Source organism: Neodiprion virginianus, chromosome 5, assembly GCF_021901495.1.
Source record: "Neodiprion virginianus isolate iyNeoVirg1 chromosome 5, iyNeoVirg1.1, whole genome shotgun sequence".
In the NCBI taxonomy this organism is placed as follows: Eukaryota; Metazoa; Arthropoda; class Insecta; order Hymenoptera; family Diprionidae; genus Neodiprion; species Neodiprion virginianus.
Window position 1 is genome coordinate 27,427,590 of NC_060881.1, and position 16,653 is coordinate 27,444,242.

At 36.5% G+C, this 16,653-nt stretch overlaps 3 protein-coding genes across 6 annotated transcripts; 2 read left to right on the forward strand and 1 right to left on the reverse strand.

Annotated features, from left to right (window-relative positions):
* The first annotated feature begins 285 nt into the window (after positions 1–285).
* On the forward strand, positions 286–2,467 carry LOC124304486 (protein CNPPD1). Its single transcript, XM_046762804.1, has 5 exons — positions 286–512; positions 655–751; positions 876–1,081; positions 1,292–1,420; positions 1,509–2,467. The coding sequence occupies exons 1-5, from the start codon at positions 468–470 to the stop codon at positions 2,259–2,261; spliced, it is 1,230 nt and encodes a 409-aa protein (XP_046618760.1). The 5' UTR covers positions 286–467; the 3' UTR covers positions 2,262–2,467.
* Positions 2,468–2,519: 52 nt separating this feature from the next.
* LOC124304487 (transmembrane protein 65) lies at positions 2,520–12,565 on the reverse strand. 3 transcript variants are annotated; one of them, XM_046762807.1, is made up of 7 exons: positions 12,432–12,565; positions 11,830–12,125; positions 7,458–7,583; positions 4,241–4,282; positions 3,380–3,447; positions 3,091–3,294; positions 2,520–3,009 (listed from the first exon to the last, which is right to left on the reverse strand). In XM_046762807.1, the coding sequence occupies exons 2-7, from the start codon at positions 12,089–12,091 to the stop codon at positions 2,878–2,880; spliced, it is 834 nt and encodes a 277-aa protein (XP_046618763.1). In that variant the 5' UTR covers positions 12,092–12,125; positions 12,432–12,565; the 3' UTR covers positions 2,520–2,877. The 3 variants fall into 3 exon arrangements, with proteins under 3 accessions (XP_046618763.1, XP_046618762.1, XP_046618761.1); XM_046762806.1 differs by having other exon boundaries at positions 4,241–4,273; positions 11,830–12,253; positions 12,432–12,533; XM_046762805.1 differs by having other exon boundaries at positions 11,830–12,253; positions 12,432–12,533.
* Positions 12,566–13,362: 797 nt separating this feature from the next.
* On the forward strand, positions 13,363–16,022 carry LOC124304488 (COP9 signalosome complex subunit 5). Of its 2 annotated transcripts, none has more exons than XM_046762808.1 (5): positions 13,363–13,497; positions 13,802–13,973; positions 14,144–14,378; positions 14,513–14,707; positions 14,800–16,022. In XM_046762808.1, the coding sequence occupies exons 2-5, from the start codon at positions 13,822–13,824 to the stop codon at positions 15,244–15,246; spliced, it is 1,029 nt and encodes a 342-aa protein (XP_046618764.1). In that variant the 5' UTR covers positions 13,363–13,497; positions 13,802–13,821; the 3' UTR covers positions 15,247–16,022. The 2 variants fall into 2 exon arrangements, with proteins under 2 accessions (XP_046618764.1, XP_046618765.1); XM_046762809.1 differs by having other exon boundaries at positions 13,398–13,435.
* Positions 16,023–16,653: the final 631 nt, after the last annotated feature.

Genomic DNA, 16,653 nt, shown 5'->3' on the forward strand with positions numbered 1-16,653 from the left:
GTCGTAGACATATTTTATTAATTAGAATCAAAATATAACCCCTTCGTTCTTATCTGGCATGCGCGACTAGACAACGACATGGATGAAACATGTGGATTTTCACATTTTAAAATGTGCGGTAAATTATCTCGAATGCGATTGGTTTAAAATCCAAGACGGCCTTCCATGGTCCGGACAGGCGATTGGTTCGTAAATACGCCTGCGCAGTAACACCTTATCGGTCCTACATCTTGGAGGCAACGCCTTTCGCCCTCTCTTCATCTTCCCTACATCCTTCTATTTACGTTTGCTACTCTATGCTAAAAAGGGGTCATTTCGTGTCTCGGTCAGGCACGTTGATCTCTTGTAAAATTAGGTTACTTTTTTTTAAACTTATATTTCAAAGATTCGAAAAGTTTTCATTATTTGACTTGGCAACTTGACTGCTGATATTGGTTCGGTTGACTTGTTGCAATAATCGGTCAACCATGACTAATATCTCAAAGCGTAGAAAATCATCTGCAAAGTTGAAGGTGAGCCATCTGTTAATTAATTGCTATGCATTATTCACGGTATAAGATGAGCAATTACGGGCATTCCAAGGACAATTTTTATCACCTCTCACATCTTCTTCAAACGACATTCGTATCATTAATAAATTATTGATATTTACAGACTATGGGCGATCACGACGAGTTCCTTAGTCGAATAACGAAATCACTTTACTATTCGAAATTGCCAATGACCGACTGCCTCAGCCTCCCTGTGACAGGTGAGTTACACCAATTGTACCCATTCCAAGAAGCGGTACATTTCCGCCCATGACTAAGTTTCAGAAAATTTAGTACTGGAGCTATTTTCAAATTTATTACATGAGAGTTTTTGATAAATTATAGAATTAGCTGCCGAACTTTTCACGGAAGTGAAAAGTGGTCAGACACTGGAACGCCTCGACGTTGAGGAAGCAAGCCGCATATCTCGGAATGCTTGTGTCTCTCCTTGTTCTCTTGTCTTGGCACTGCTCTACTTGGAACGTCTCAAAGATTGCAATCCAGAGTACTTGCAACGTGTGGCCCCATCTGAATTATTCCTTGTTTCTCTGGTCAGTAAATATTATTCTATTAAAATTTTATAAAAATGATGTAATTATTGTACTGATATATAACGATGATAAAGTATATCATAGCCTGGTCCCAATTAAATAAATCTTTGCTGTGATAAATTCATACTGGTCTTTTATCTAGCTGTGCAAACAATCAAAATTGACAATTAATCACTTAACAGCATATGATAATGACTGCCCTACTTTCAGATGGTTGCCAGTAAATTTTTACACGATGACGGGGAAGAGGATGAAGTGTTCAACACAGAATGGGCAGAGTCAGCAGGCTTAACATTATCTGAAATAAATAGTTTGGAAATGGATTTTCTTGTCGCAATTGTAAGTTCATCATCGTTACAGTTCACAGCAATAATATCAATGAGAACCAAAATGAGTCCTTATATATTCTTTTTTCTTACTCCAACAGGATTGGACTATATTCGTTTGCAACAACGATTTCTGGGACCGTTTACAGAGATTAGAGAGAGACATAGCTTACAAAGAAGGTCAGAAGAGAGGTTGGTTCTCCTATACAGACCTTAATTTTCTCATGGACTCGACACAGCTGATGGCAGTGATTCAGACAGTGATGAGTGTGTCTTCCATCTGCCTTGCAACTTACGCTGCAGGGATAGCAACGCTTTTGGGATCAGCCTTAGTAGCGAGTCAGATACCAGGAACGTCTCTGACACCTAGACAACCGGTCGTTTCGTCTAAAAATACATTAGAGACAAGCCAACTTCTCGTACCTGATCCTGGACCCATTCCAGACGACATATCGTCAGTCAATGTTCTCACGAGCGAATTTGTAATAGATTCTTTGAGCTGCAATCGGTCCTATTTAAATTTTGAGCAAACTGAAAATAGAAACAGAACGAGCAACGATATCGCAGGGTGGGAATGGTGGCTGAGCTCGCTCATGACTTGGCTCCCCGATTACTCAGGTTTAAAGTCAAAGTTAAGTCCAATCGGCGAGCAAAACATGGAGGAGCAGACCAGGAATTTCGTGACAAACACAAAATCAGTATTCGATATCGGCTCACATCCTCAAACCAATCGCCACCAAGTGACTGAAATTAACTGGAAGGAAACGTTGAGTCTAGATTTGGAATTTGAATTGCAAGATTGGAGACGTTACGCGGGATACATCGCTAAAGTAACACTCGGTCACAGACACTGATAAGGAGTATAATGACTGACGATTTGTCTACCCAATCGAAACGGCGAAGATTTAGTCCATCGATATCTTTATTAATTAATATATAGTAGAAAATTTGTCAAATATATTTTTTGTACTAACTCCTTAACGTGTAAACCTTAGTATTTCACTGCTAATCATCAACAGAGTAATTTTATACAATAAAATTAACCATATCCACGCCGTTATCGAGGTGCTCGCAAAATTCACTTACCCTTCAATGACAAAATATACCCGTAATACTTTAAGATCCGCTAATTCGGTTTAATATCGTTTCACATCTCTATATACATACATACATTAAATACATACATATATGCATAGGTTGTAATAATTTAAAAAGAAAACCTGTGCTGTTTTTAAGTGGTTGATAGCGATACCAAAATTGTATATAATACAATTATTTCGAATTATCGTAATTTCTTCATAAATAATAATCTACACATACTTGAATCACCAGTTGATCGCTAAAATCGTTGCTTTCTTTCGTCACGCGATCTCTTTTTGTACAATAATCATATTACAAAGTAGTGCTGCGCTAATTTGAAAGAAGAGAAGAAAAAAAAAATACCGAAAACCCGGGAATCGGGTGAATCTTCTAAGCTACCGCCACTACCGGCTCTTTCCCGGCTATCGACGTTTTGGCCTCCTTATCTTTTCCTCCCTTGTGAAGTATGAGCAAAGGCGACATCCCCAGCAGGCAACCGATCGTCACTCCGAGAACACGACCCTGAAAAAGAGATCAAAATCAATTATCCAAAGGACTCGGACGACGTTTTGTTTATTCATTTTTTATTTCGGATCAATTCACCAAGTTTGCGGCTCTCCTCGACTTGGGCATGTCCATTTGAATTGGCGTCAATTTCGGCGCCTTGAAGCCGATCTTCTGGACGAGACGTTCGACGTAGAATGCCGAACCTATTCCAAGGATATCGGAAATTGTGTTTCCGAATGCCGCCGCTGCCATGGTCGAAAGTGATATAAAGGCTCCGAGACTCGTCTCAATTTGATCGCCCTGTAATTTCGATGTTGATTTACAGAATTCATTGGGAAATTACAATATACGTCAAAATACGCGTATTGATTGAATCTATACATACGGCTATGATCATGAAGAAGTTGTCGAGGAAACCAAATCCGATGAACGGAATAGCGTTCGTTATCGACACTGAAATTATTCACATTTTTAAACACCTACCAGCAATTGCTCTGTAGCTAGTCATCTCTTAAATCGTTCAAATAATACACACAAAGTAGTGCTGGGCGATTAATCGGCAGTTTCGATTAATCGTTCTTTCGATTAATCGACCCTTTGAATTTACAGTTTTTTCCAATTAATCGATTAATCGACGGTTTCGATTCATATACCGATTGACCGGCCGAATTATTACGAGGCGATCGATCAATCGATTAATCGAGACCGTCGATTAATCGATTAATTGGGAAAAACAAATATCCGAAATCGTTGATTAATCGCATAGCACTAATATAACGTATTCTAGATGATAGAAGCGAAGATCGGAGTAAACGAATCAATTGCTGTAATGATCGTAAAATTTATTCGCACGAATTAATAGAGTTCGTAAAACATTCGCAAGGAATGATTTGTTGAAAAGATTTATCCAGAGTTAAAATATTGATTCGTTTATCCCGATATTGCTTGTACAATGTACATATGCACTTTGTATTTTATTATTTCAGCCAATTTTGTATAGTCAGTAAAATCGTTTTCGGGGATCAAGAAACGCAGAACCTTTAATGATTGGAAATATTCTTGTCGCTGCGAAGAGTGATTTGAAAATTGTAGATCATGAGCGTTCGATTATTAATTAAGTAAATAGATAAATAAACGAACGAATGAATACAGTGGATTAGAAGATTAGATAGTCGTTCGAGACGCTTAAATTAAACAGTATATACCAAAATATCCAAAGCGCCTCGCTGTTTTGCAAGTTACATACCTCGAATCAAGTCCTTTCTGGTCGGTTGCGGTACTGTTTCAGCTGTAAAATAAGATTATTCAAATAAAAAATTTCCAATTTTTTAATCAATCTCTACAAGTCTCTACGCTAAATCACCCATGTGTTTAAAATATTTCTAATTACTTACTGCTTAATTCTCAGAGCAATTAGTATCGTGCAAACATTTCCATGCAAGTTGACGAGTGTGTTTTGCAAATTTTCAGATATACGGTAGCTCCGTGCTGTAGAGTTAAAGTTATTTTCACTAAGTATACATGTTTATATTATCTAACGAACAGTCGCAAGCAAAATCATAGCACGAGGGTAAGTGTACAACAAAGATAACCCTTGTAGAATTAGCTTCGACCTCAAACGCAAATAGCATTGTGGGTGGCCGCAAGATAATCAATTACCCACTTTCCGACAGTCGGAAAGTCAATTGTTCAATCAGTTTTTCAATGATACCGAAAGAGAGACCAACCATGCAAATTTTTAAAAACTATATAAAATCATAAATGCATAAATTTTTATTTTTATTATTCTCGTGACGTTGGATCCGAAATATTTAGAAAGAGTAATTAAATACGGCAAATACAATTCGCATGCATTATTCACCATAGATTCATTCTTCTTTGCATACCCATAACAAAATTATTAAATAAATCCTTATTTCATGGTATTATTGAGTATTGTGAAAATGATTGATTGAACTCGGTATTTGTTGCGTAAATATTATTCTTGGAGATGAAGATCAGAACAAAACGGTTTTCTGTGTTAACGTTTCAGAGCCCGGATGGGGGCCCTCCTCAGACCAAATATATTTAGGAACATCTTTCACGAACAGAAAATTATGTAATACAAATTAGTTATTACAAAATTAATATGTAAGAGGCTTATGTGATAAGCAAGGCTAATTAAGCTGATATAATTAAATGAGAATTACCTGATGATGACATGGAACTTGCAATTTCGAAGAAAAAACAACACGTGGAAGTAATAAACAAAGGGTAGAATTTATAAGCCTCTTACATATTAATTTTGTAATAACTAACTTGTATTACATAATTTTCTGTTCGTGACAGATGTTCCTAAATATATTTGTTCTGAGGAGGGGCCCCCATCCGGGCTGAAACGTTAACACAAAAAACTGTTTTGTTCTGACCTTTATATCCAAGATTAATATTTACGCAACATTATTAAGTATTGTTAGTAGGTGATGAAAAGGCCAATTTACGAAAACAATCTTTTCCCTGCGGGAAAAGAAACAAACGATAACGGTGATTGTTTAGATGCGTATAATAATAGAAATCGAAGTGTCGCGTTAGTAGCGATAAATAAATGATAATATATTAACGTAATAAAATTGCATGCCAGGGTAAAATTTTCTTGAAAAAAAAATCATATTCGTCTTTCACAAAACAATAAAATAAAGTAAGAAGAAATTACTCAATTATAATCATGCGATAGTTCGTATATTCGTTGCTTAATAATGGTTAGAAAACTTACAGGATATCGAAATTTTCCAGGGAAAGAGAAAGCCAGTAAGAGAAAAAAAAATCATTACAAGTAATTATTACATATGATTTAAAGAATGACGAAATATCGAATTACTTACAGAGAATACAAATAATAATTGTATTGAAATAATTGCGAGAAAGCCAGCTGAAATGATTCTATAAAAATTATTATAATTATTTTTTCTTTTTCAAGTAATATAAACATATACCAATTACGTTTTTATGCCTAATGCCACGTTTTAATATTCGTTTATTTGTATTTAGAAACGGCAGCTTTTATAAAAACAATTACTACTCTAATTTTACTCTATAACAGAGCCAATTCCCGATTAGTTCGCTATTTTACCTAACAGGCTAACAGTCACGAATGCGCATTATCAAATGACTATACATAATGCATGGTATCAAGTATATAGGTATATATATATATATATATTTATAAAATTTTCACAGTCTACCCCATGCATTTCGTTTATTATATGCCCATAATATTCTTACGTAATGCTTTCATCTGAAGTTCCACTGTGCAGTAGAGCGTGATAAAAAATAAATCAGTAATAAGTAATACGTTAAAACGAAACGTAATTTAAATTATTCTCAAACTGACCGAATGAAAATGATCGATCTGCGCCGAATTGAAAGACGGTTGATTACAATTTAAAAAAGAATTTCCCACTTTCTCAGATTTTTTTTATAGATTCGACGCAAGTTAATTCCTTACTATATTATCTACGCGCATTTAATTGAACAATTACTCTACATTCTAGCTGCTATAACAGACATTCAGAGAATTATTAAAAATTAGCCAATGTTTGAATATGACAGGCGACTATTAATGAATGACTGAATGAACAAAAAAAAAAAAAAAAATAACATACAAGCAACTAAACAAAGTGAGACACAATTTCCCGCAACGGTACAACTTTTTATCTTTCAAGTTTTTGAGACGACGGCAAACTTTTATTAAATTTACAGTTAATTAATACCTAAATTTGATGAAATGATTTTTTTCGTAATCAATATTCTTCAATCATTTTTCAAATCCTGGTCTCAAACATCACTTGAACACTATGCGTTTTCTATGCGTTAAAGTATAGATGTACAAAAAGCTAGACAGAACAACATTAAACTTCATAATCTTCTTCTTTTCACCGTCACCCAATTTTCATTTCCATTCACAGCATTAAATCCCGATCTCCTTGTCATGCTGTTAATTCTGTTAATCTTGTGTTAAGCTGCGGAATCGATCAATTAAACGGGTATAACAAGCAACGCGATATAATTCAATCACCTCAACAAGAAGCTGTACTGTATAACGCATACAAGATGAAAATCGCACGATACGTGTAATTGTAAAATTTTTTTTGCCAACAATCCCTCATTTATTTCACTCTAGTGAAAAGTTTTTCAATTTTAAAAAATTCCCCAAATATCCAAATTTACAACCGTTAAAATATGATTTCCGATATAAATATAGGAACATAAATCGAAAAAAAAAAAAAAAGAAATTTTCACCATCGAGCAAAATAATTATCAGCTGCCGAAATGTGGAAGCGGGGAAATTGGATTTATGGATCGAAGAACACGAACTGGCAGACAAGCGGAAAAAAAAACAAGCAACCTTTGCTGGGCTCTGTAAAATTCAGTATGTTATATAACATGTATATATCTGGTTTCAGTATCTGAAGTCATGCGCGTACCATACTTTCGCAGTAACCAATCCTCTGGCACAGCGCAGTAAGTTCCTGTGGGATCGACGTCTCCCAGGCTGGGTACTCGGCTGGGTCGTCCAAATTTGCTCCTCCAACGAAACGCCGCCAGTTGACCTGTGCCGTGTGACAAAAAGAGCAATAAAAATGCTCGACATTGAAACGATCGTATATAACAAACATGCAATATGACGATAATAATTAATATACAGGCATATGACGTAAAACGAACGTATAATGATGACGATTTTTCGTGTTATTGTATTTGTAGAATACGTTGAATACACAGCTATAATAAACCTAAATCTGCAAGTCTGATTATCGCTCATGTCCACACATTCCATTTCCGTCTTGTTTAATCCATATGTGTACATATAGATATTGCATAATGGCACCGATTTAACAGGATATATAAGACTTGGATGAACGTTCCTGGTATTGACCCAAAGGCTCCGCAAAATGGGCTTGAATATTCATGAAATTCATGGCCTACCAAGTATCCATGTACGTTGTTAAACGACATTTCAATTCACGTGTTTTTTTCACATCATTATTACCTAATGTTATTGATAATTGACAAATTTTCCAAGCTTGAAAACGTGCGCTAATTTTAATTAATCTTCGTGATAAAACAAAAAAAAACTTTTTAAATAAAAAATGGTTCAGGAAAATCAAATCTAAGAACGTCGGCAGAATTAGTACAAAATGTACGGTAGTGATCCTAATCTGGTAAAAATATCTCTCTAAATATATCACTCGTAACTCAAACAATGCCGTAGAGAGTTTCTAGACTACTTTCGCGCTCAGAGAATAAATGAATCCTGCAAGCTGCGGCGTGTATTGTGAAATATTTCACGGATATCGAATCACTTTGAAGTTAGTGACGTTATTGTAAACGGTGCGTTTTGAGGAAAACCGTTATTTCGGGAATTTTTAACTGTCTGAAATTCAGTAATTCGTATAATAAAGCAAGTCACGCTCATATTTTGTAAATTCCGTTCCTTCGGTCATTATAAAATTGGAAAACAACGATTTTTTTTGTCCGATAATAACGTTACTAACTTCAACCTCGTGATATCCAGGCATTTGATCTTATAAAGAATAAGAGAAGAAAAAAAAACACAAAATGGCATCGGAATATCATGTTGAAGTTAGTAACGTTATCTTAACGATCCATGCTGAGGAAAAATCGTTATTTCGCGATTTTGGAACTGTTACCGTAACAAAACAAAAGATACTCAAATTTTACAATCTTAGTTCCTTCAAAATCATTGTAAAAATAAGAATTTAGTGATTTTTCCCCCAACGTTTCGTTACGTCACTAACTTCAGCGTCGTGTCGAGATAAGAATCTTTAAATATTTACACTGTATTATACGTGCACACGGTTGAAATTGCAGGGGTTTGAAGTTAGTAACGTTATCGTAACGAAACATTGAGGAAAAAAATCACTATTTTCTTAATTTTACAATGATTTTTAAGGAACTAAGATTTCGAAATATGACTATTTTGCGTTGCATCACGTTTCACTGAATTTCCAACAATTCTAAAATGGCGGAATAACGGTTTTTCCTCAGTACGAATCGGCACGTTAACGTGACTAACTTCAATGCGATGGAACCTCATATTTTTTTCTCCCACTCGATCTAATAATGTTAAAATTTTGATACGTAAAAGCATATTATCCAGAACATGATTTCACAAACGATTATAAGAAAAATAATATATTTACAGAGGATCTGATAATCGTCTAAATTATCCGTGTTACAGAAATCTTACTTCTTCTTCTTCGGAAGCTAATGAATTCTCTCGTATAAGGTATTAGATAGGTATAAACAGATAAATGTATACTACATTCACGTGTTACGATTACATTATTCCAGGGGATTCTGCCGGGGAGCGAGTTGCAGCTTTACGATCGTCCCAAGTCCTACGTGCCCAACGTCACGTTGCTTTAGGTTAGAAAGGGCTTTTTAAATACTGCGAATGGTTTCATGGCCGCAGTAAAACCGTTGCGCCATTGAACCCTTCGGAGTACAGTTCTGGTAAATTGGGGTTTTACTTTAAGGCTACGCAGTTACGCTGCAACAAGCGTGCAGATGTACGGAGAGATACCTTCGAGTGTGTCCGTCCTTGTACGAAATTCACACGTTCGTAAAATATACACAAGATTTCTCGACGAAACGAAACGACACGACCTACCGCATTGTCATCATCGCGTCGCGCAGGTATTGCATCATCTTATTTGTGAAGACAACGGCTGGACCAACGGTTTCTTTATTATAGAAACAAGTGCAATGTCTCTTGACACACAACGTCGGAGAATTAATTTGCAATACTACTATACACGGGAAATCCTCTTACAGGTATAAATATTCGAATGATCGTATAATTACACGCGGTAACGATTGTTCGAGTAATATTCATCATCTCTTCGTCAAATTAACGTTATCTTAAGATAATTTTCTCGGCTAAGAAAAATATTCTCAACCATGAATGAAAGTATAAATGCATTGATTGAAGTAAATTCGCAATTTACGCGTAGATAGATCATTGAACGAAATTTGACATGAAACCGTGTTTTCCATTAAATCTTGTGGCGAATGGATTTTATAGTTGTAATAAAAGCTGAGAAGCCGATATAATCCGACTGTTAATCAAAAACGTATACACGCAATCTTAGCTTTGAATCAACGTACACGCGTATCGATTCAGTTCTTAAGAACCTCGATGAATAGGCATTATTTATTATATGTTACATCGGTAACTCGACTTTATCGCTGATTCTGAGAGGATTTCCATTATCCAATATCAATAAAGGTTCGGACCTGATTCAGACGGAAGTTCATCATTATCGAAACAGGCATCGACCGATCTATAATCATCAGTCCGACGAACGTAGTCAATACGCTATGAACGACTAGTCACGTGTATGACACGTATGTATAATATGTGTACGTAAATCAGCCAGCATGGCAAGGAAAGCTATTAATTATAGAAACTGTGACGAAAAGAATGCCAAGGACAAATATTTAACCCATCACGGTCACGGTATTGGACTGAGGTTACTGTCACAGTGCCAAGTATAATTATTATATATACGAGTAACGCATAATGCTATGGACGCGTGAATTATTTCATTTGTACGCTTTGTATTAACCAATTTTTTCCCCAGTACAGCCTTTAATCCGATTACGCAGGGGAGTGTGTTTCAACCCGTACAAGCCAGCCAGCTCATAATTACCCGCGATTTCGGTTCATAAAAGATAATTAATACGTGTAACGTGTAATTAAATCAAACACGCTGCATCGTGTATAACAAATTTTTAAACTACAATTCTACCAATTTGTGTTGTACAAACAGTTACAAGTCTAACGAAAGCGGCAGGTGTGTTTATGATGTCATAAATGCGATAAACGTTAAGTGAACTGACTAACTCTCAAGTATGACAAGCTAACTACACCTCCTTAGGTAAATGGTTAACTTGACACACATTTTTTCCCTTCAAAGAGAAATAAAATTAAATATTATCAAGTTTAATTCAATAATTTCGATCTTTTGCACATTCCGAGAAACTAACAGCGATTTACCGCCAATCAATGACGACATCGACTGTCTATAGATGTTTGGTTGACTTTCACCCTCCGCAAGGGTTCTTAGGTATACTTTGAAATTCTCTATGTCAGACTGCAAACATTTGGCTCGACTTTGGATACACTCAAATAATTAGCGGCAACTCCAATCTTTCTAGACGCCAGTTTATTTTCATTACGATGTCACTTTCCGTGACGTATGTTGTGACTAAATTGAAGATAGACAAACTGTACAGTAAAATTACGAAAGTCCGGGCGGTATTGGCGTCAATGACGCGTCAGTGACGTCATATCCACCTGGCTACCCATCCGGGAATTACACCTCGCTTCGGACCTGACATGACTTTTCTATATGCCTGAGTACACACGCACGCACGTGTTAAAGCCGCGCGTAACGTAGCAACGGTGATTTTTCGACACGTGAGAAAATTAGGAATATCCATAATACTGATCTACTATTACGTATCTTTGTTGTGAATTTTTTTTTACATCTGCGGTGTCATTAACAATACCAAATTACTCAGGGTATCAATTTATAGGATTTAGAACAACAATCCAGACATATTATCGTAAATCAGTAAACACGGAACGGGTAAATCGCTTCGACATTAGAAAGAAAGAAAGAAAGAAAGAAAATGAAAGAAACGCATGTTTTATGTATAACGAGGTCGCCTCTCTTTCTCCCCGATTCGTCTTGGCAAGCTACGCACTACAATTATCACAGGGGGCAAATACATCCAGTGACATCGTCGAATCGGTATCATTCGTACCTTCATACTCTGCTTTTACTTTTTGAGACTGAGTTTCCTGCAGTGCCGATATGAGCACGTCCCTCTCCTCGGGTGTCAGGCGTACAGCGAGATCCCTCGCCTGTTGCTTAGATAAAATCGGCGGGGTCTCGGGGGTCTCGACGTTCCGTGGAGCACCAGCAGTAGCAGTACTTGTGGTAGCTGTAGTAGCCGAGGGGGAAACCCCCGTTGTCATAGATGCCCGCAATCGGAGGTCCGTTGACCCCCGTGACGTCGGTAACATGCGCTTATTCGGAGTCCTGCAGCACGACGACGAGCTGCTCGAGGATTTTTTAGACATTAAATATAATTCACTGCCACAGCACATGGTATGGGAATAACTGTCATATATCGACAGTTTTCTCAACGTTGATGCACCGATTCCGGGCCCAAACTTCGCCAAACACTGCAATGACGTCACAGGTCCACTCATTCTCGTTTCGAAACTTTTTACTCTACCCTTTTGATTTTACAACCAATAATATATTCATTCGCTTTTCAATACTATCTATGCGGCACCTATTTATATCTATGGCACTCTTTATCGACTGAACATTTACGTAGCACGCTCGAACACAACTCACCGACTCTGCGAATCTGGGCTCACTGACTGACTGACTGACTGACCGGAGTCTAGATCCCCTGCGGTGACCTACGCTCTCTACCGGCATCAGCCGCTCGCGTCGATGCGACGACTCCTCCCCCTCCCCCTCCCCCCACCCCTGCCCTACCCATTCTGATTCGTCGGTTGATGTATACATATTCAAATTTCCTGGATGTATGTCCACGGAGTTGATCCAATTCCCTGTTCTGCGATCCCTTCATTTCTCGGATGAGTACGTGGGATTTTCGATTCTTCCTTATGTATTATTAGTATATTATAAATTTCTGTCTTCGGTGTTTTCCCTATTCTTCGTAGTTTAATGCCGTAAGGCGGGATCCAAGTAAACCAAAATGAATTAAATAGAATTGAGTACGTCCAAAAACGCAGTTAATTAGAATTAATCCAAATTGAAATGTTTTATGGGCTAATTCTTTTGAATTTGTTATAATTCATGTTAATTCCTATTTTACCGTGTGCAATTCGATTTAGTTTACTGGGATAACACAACTCCGGCTATGCTTCCATATTTGCCGTATTTGACGAAATGGCAATAAAAAAATTAACGTGTATGAAATATCCAATCTGCAGTGATATCGTTCAAACGAATTTTAATTACAACTGCGATAACTGATACAACGAATTAAAACCTTTTTAATTAATTCTCAGTCACGAATGATTCACGCAAAAGCAAATCGCGCAATGATAAAATTTCATTCATGATTCCGTTAAAGAAATGAATTGTAAAAGGGAGTAATAAAATTTAGAGTACGCAATATAAGTACAACACTGATCAGTAATCTCTGCACAGAAAATACACAATGAGATGACTAATTTCATGATGAGTCTCATTTGTTTTTCAATTTAATTTACAGCGCCCTCAGAGCGAGCAATTCGTGACGGATTTTTTTTGAACTAAACATCGACACCAGTGACCCCTACTGCAAAACTAGTGGATATGCGAATTCGAGAAGATATTTAAGTTAGGTTTGTTTACGACCGTCGAAGAGTTTCTTTTCGAAAAGATTATTTTCAAGAAGTATATACGGGTATGGATTTTAGTCAACTGTTCTGATCCATAGTTTTCTACAGTTTGGCTAACTACTCTGTCGATATTTGATACGAATTTTTATAATAAGTTTACTTTACATAAACTCAACTGCCGCACCGTATTTCTGTTCGATATTCACATTTCACGTTTTTGCGAATTATTTTCCGTTAAGTTCTCCACAAATAATAAAAGCGATCAATTTATAGTCATCCATCCATCCATCCATCCATCCATTTATCCAGCGGTATTAGGCAGATAGAAAAATCCGTTCATGTTCATCAAATGTCAATTTCTGTTTCCAGGATAAAGAAGATCGTTAATAATGGCAAGCACGTCGAGCGATCAGTCGTCCACGGCACAGAAAACATGGGAAATGACAAATAACGTTGAGACCATAAGCACAGCAGATGAAATCTATCGATACGATCGTCAGGAGCAGCTTGATATACTCGCTGCCAAACCATGGGAAAAAGAGTATGAACTATGCCTGCTCAGTTATTTCAATATCCGAGAGAAAATCCACTCATCAATCTATACTGAACACGTCTGCAATTTTTTTTTCGTGTTTTTACCATATCCGTCTCTAATTTAGTAATAACTATCAAGTAACTGATCTATTATTGACTAAAATTTGATCTTTTCAGTCCTCACTTCTTCAAAGACATCAAAATATCGGCGCTAGCTTTGCTGAAGATGGTTATGCATGCCCGATCCGGCGGAACTCTTGAGGTCATGGGATTACTCTTGGGAAAAGTAACGGCGAATACTATGCTCGTTATGGATTCGTTCGCTCTTCCCGTTGAGGGTACTGAAACTCGAGTCAATGCCCAGGCCCAAGCATACGAATATATGACCGCTTACATCGAGGCTGCTAAACAGGTAACGGTGAATCAATATTTTTGGGTTGTAAAATGTGCCAAGACTTTCACCTCCATTGGCTGAATCAATACTGATACATTCTACAACTGTCTTACAGAGTAGACAAAAAAATGGGACTGACGACATTTTTACAGGTTGCCCGTCACGAAAATGCCATCGGTTGGTATCACAGTCACCCGGGTTACGGATGCTGGTTATCAGGAATTGACGTCTCCACTCAGATGTTGAATCAAAATTTTCAAGAACCATTCGTAGCGATTGTAATTGACCCTGTTAGAACTATTTCAGCTGGAAAAGTATGCCTTGGAGCTTTCAGAACATATCCCAAGGTTAATATAATAAATGATTTGAACACAATTACTAGGAAATTATACCTGAATTTGTTTGATTTAATCATTTTCGTGCCGTTTAATTCCCACAGGGTTATAAACCACCCAACGACGAGCCATCAGAGTACCAAACAATACCGTTGAATAAAATCGAAGACTTTGGAGTACACTGCAAGCAGTACTATTCCTTGGAAGTAACGTATTTCAAATCCTCCCTTGATCGTCGACTGCTTGATTCTCTCTGGAATAAGTACTGGGTTAACACGTTGAGCTCATCCAGTTTGTTGACGAATGCCGACTACACGACTGGACAGATATTTGATCTTTCCGACAAACTGGAACAGTCTGAAGCAGCACTTGGTCGAGGAAACATGCTCGCCGCAACTAATGATCCTTACGACCGTCGGAGCGAGGACAAACTCGTCAAGACGACAAGAGATAGCTGTAAAACTACAATTGAAGTTATACATGGTCTTATGGCTCAAGTTATCAAAGATAGACTTTTCAATCAATTTGGAACCGGTAAAAAAGACTCTTAAGCTTATTTTCTCTTACAGTGCAGTTTTTCTATTGTATATCTATTATTAAAAAGATAAATAAATAATAATATTGTGATTTGCAACAAATTTACTATGTTCAATACGAAAATCATTCCAATCATAATGAGAATATTACAAATCAGAGGTGATAATGTAACTGGTTACCAAATCGTAACTACTTCTGTCCCTATACATTATTTTATTTAAAAATGCAAAGTTTACTAGATGTCAAAATTTTTATAAGAATCTGTTATGACTTTGTAGTATCCTACTCCACATATATTCCAATGAATTATGACTTGTACAGTTGAAGCTGCTGAGTTGCAGTAGTATATTCATGAATTCACACACAGGCACAAACTTCCCAATAAATTCATTTTGTCTTTCAGCGCAGTGCTTTTAAACAGTAATTACAGTAACAAGTCAAAGTTTTATGTAATACAAAGTAACAGTATTCAATTATTGTGGAATAAAAATACGTTTTATTTTCACACCTTGACTCACTAAAAAGTATATACAGCATCTTTATCATTATCCATTATTATTGTAACCGATAAATATACACACATTTACACATAGGTATGTACATACATATATTTATAAATGCGTATATATTTATATAAAACTCAAATAATTATGAGAACAAGTAGGCAGGGTTCATCCCTATTGGAGGGCTGAAACTTCTTTGTCAACATAATCATGCATACACTCAGTTACACGTATCCTGCAGATTAACTGCAATCACCCGTTACGAACACAATTCACAAGGGACGGACCTAATATACGAAAAATCCTAACTACCGATAAAATCGGTGCAATAGTGCATGTCCATAATCCTTTGTAACCAAGCAGTAACTTAAAGTTACAAGATTATGTTTTTTTTTTGTAAATTTATCTTTACAATACTTTAAGTACAACCTTGCCATTAATATTTAATTGCCAATTTCCAGGCACATATATGATTTCTTTCAACTACAGCTCAACTGACATCATAATTACCTCTCTCTGCCTTTCGATAAACAACACTTAAGCAAATATTGAAGCAAAATCTTCTTTTTTTTTTTGAATTTGCAAAAGTGCCTAACGCAACGATGTAAGCATACAACAGCGATAAAATAAATATTATACGTATTCATACATTATATTGAACGCGTGAATTAGCGATTCATTGGTGCAGCTAAATGAATATATAATAACAAATATTAAAAATTATAGTCCAAATACAGTAATAGTGGAGACGAGGTATGATAGAATTTAAATGTAGCAGAATCCAGAGAGAGGAAAAACTTGGGATTGTCAGGGGGATTCGGTACAATACAATGCTGTAATTTATAAAGGGAATCCTCGGTCTTCAAGACCTTAATAGTTCCCGCATTTGTTACGTACATACGTATAATTTGGGATGTA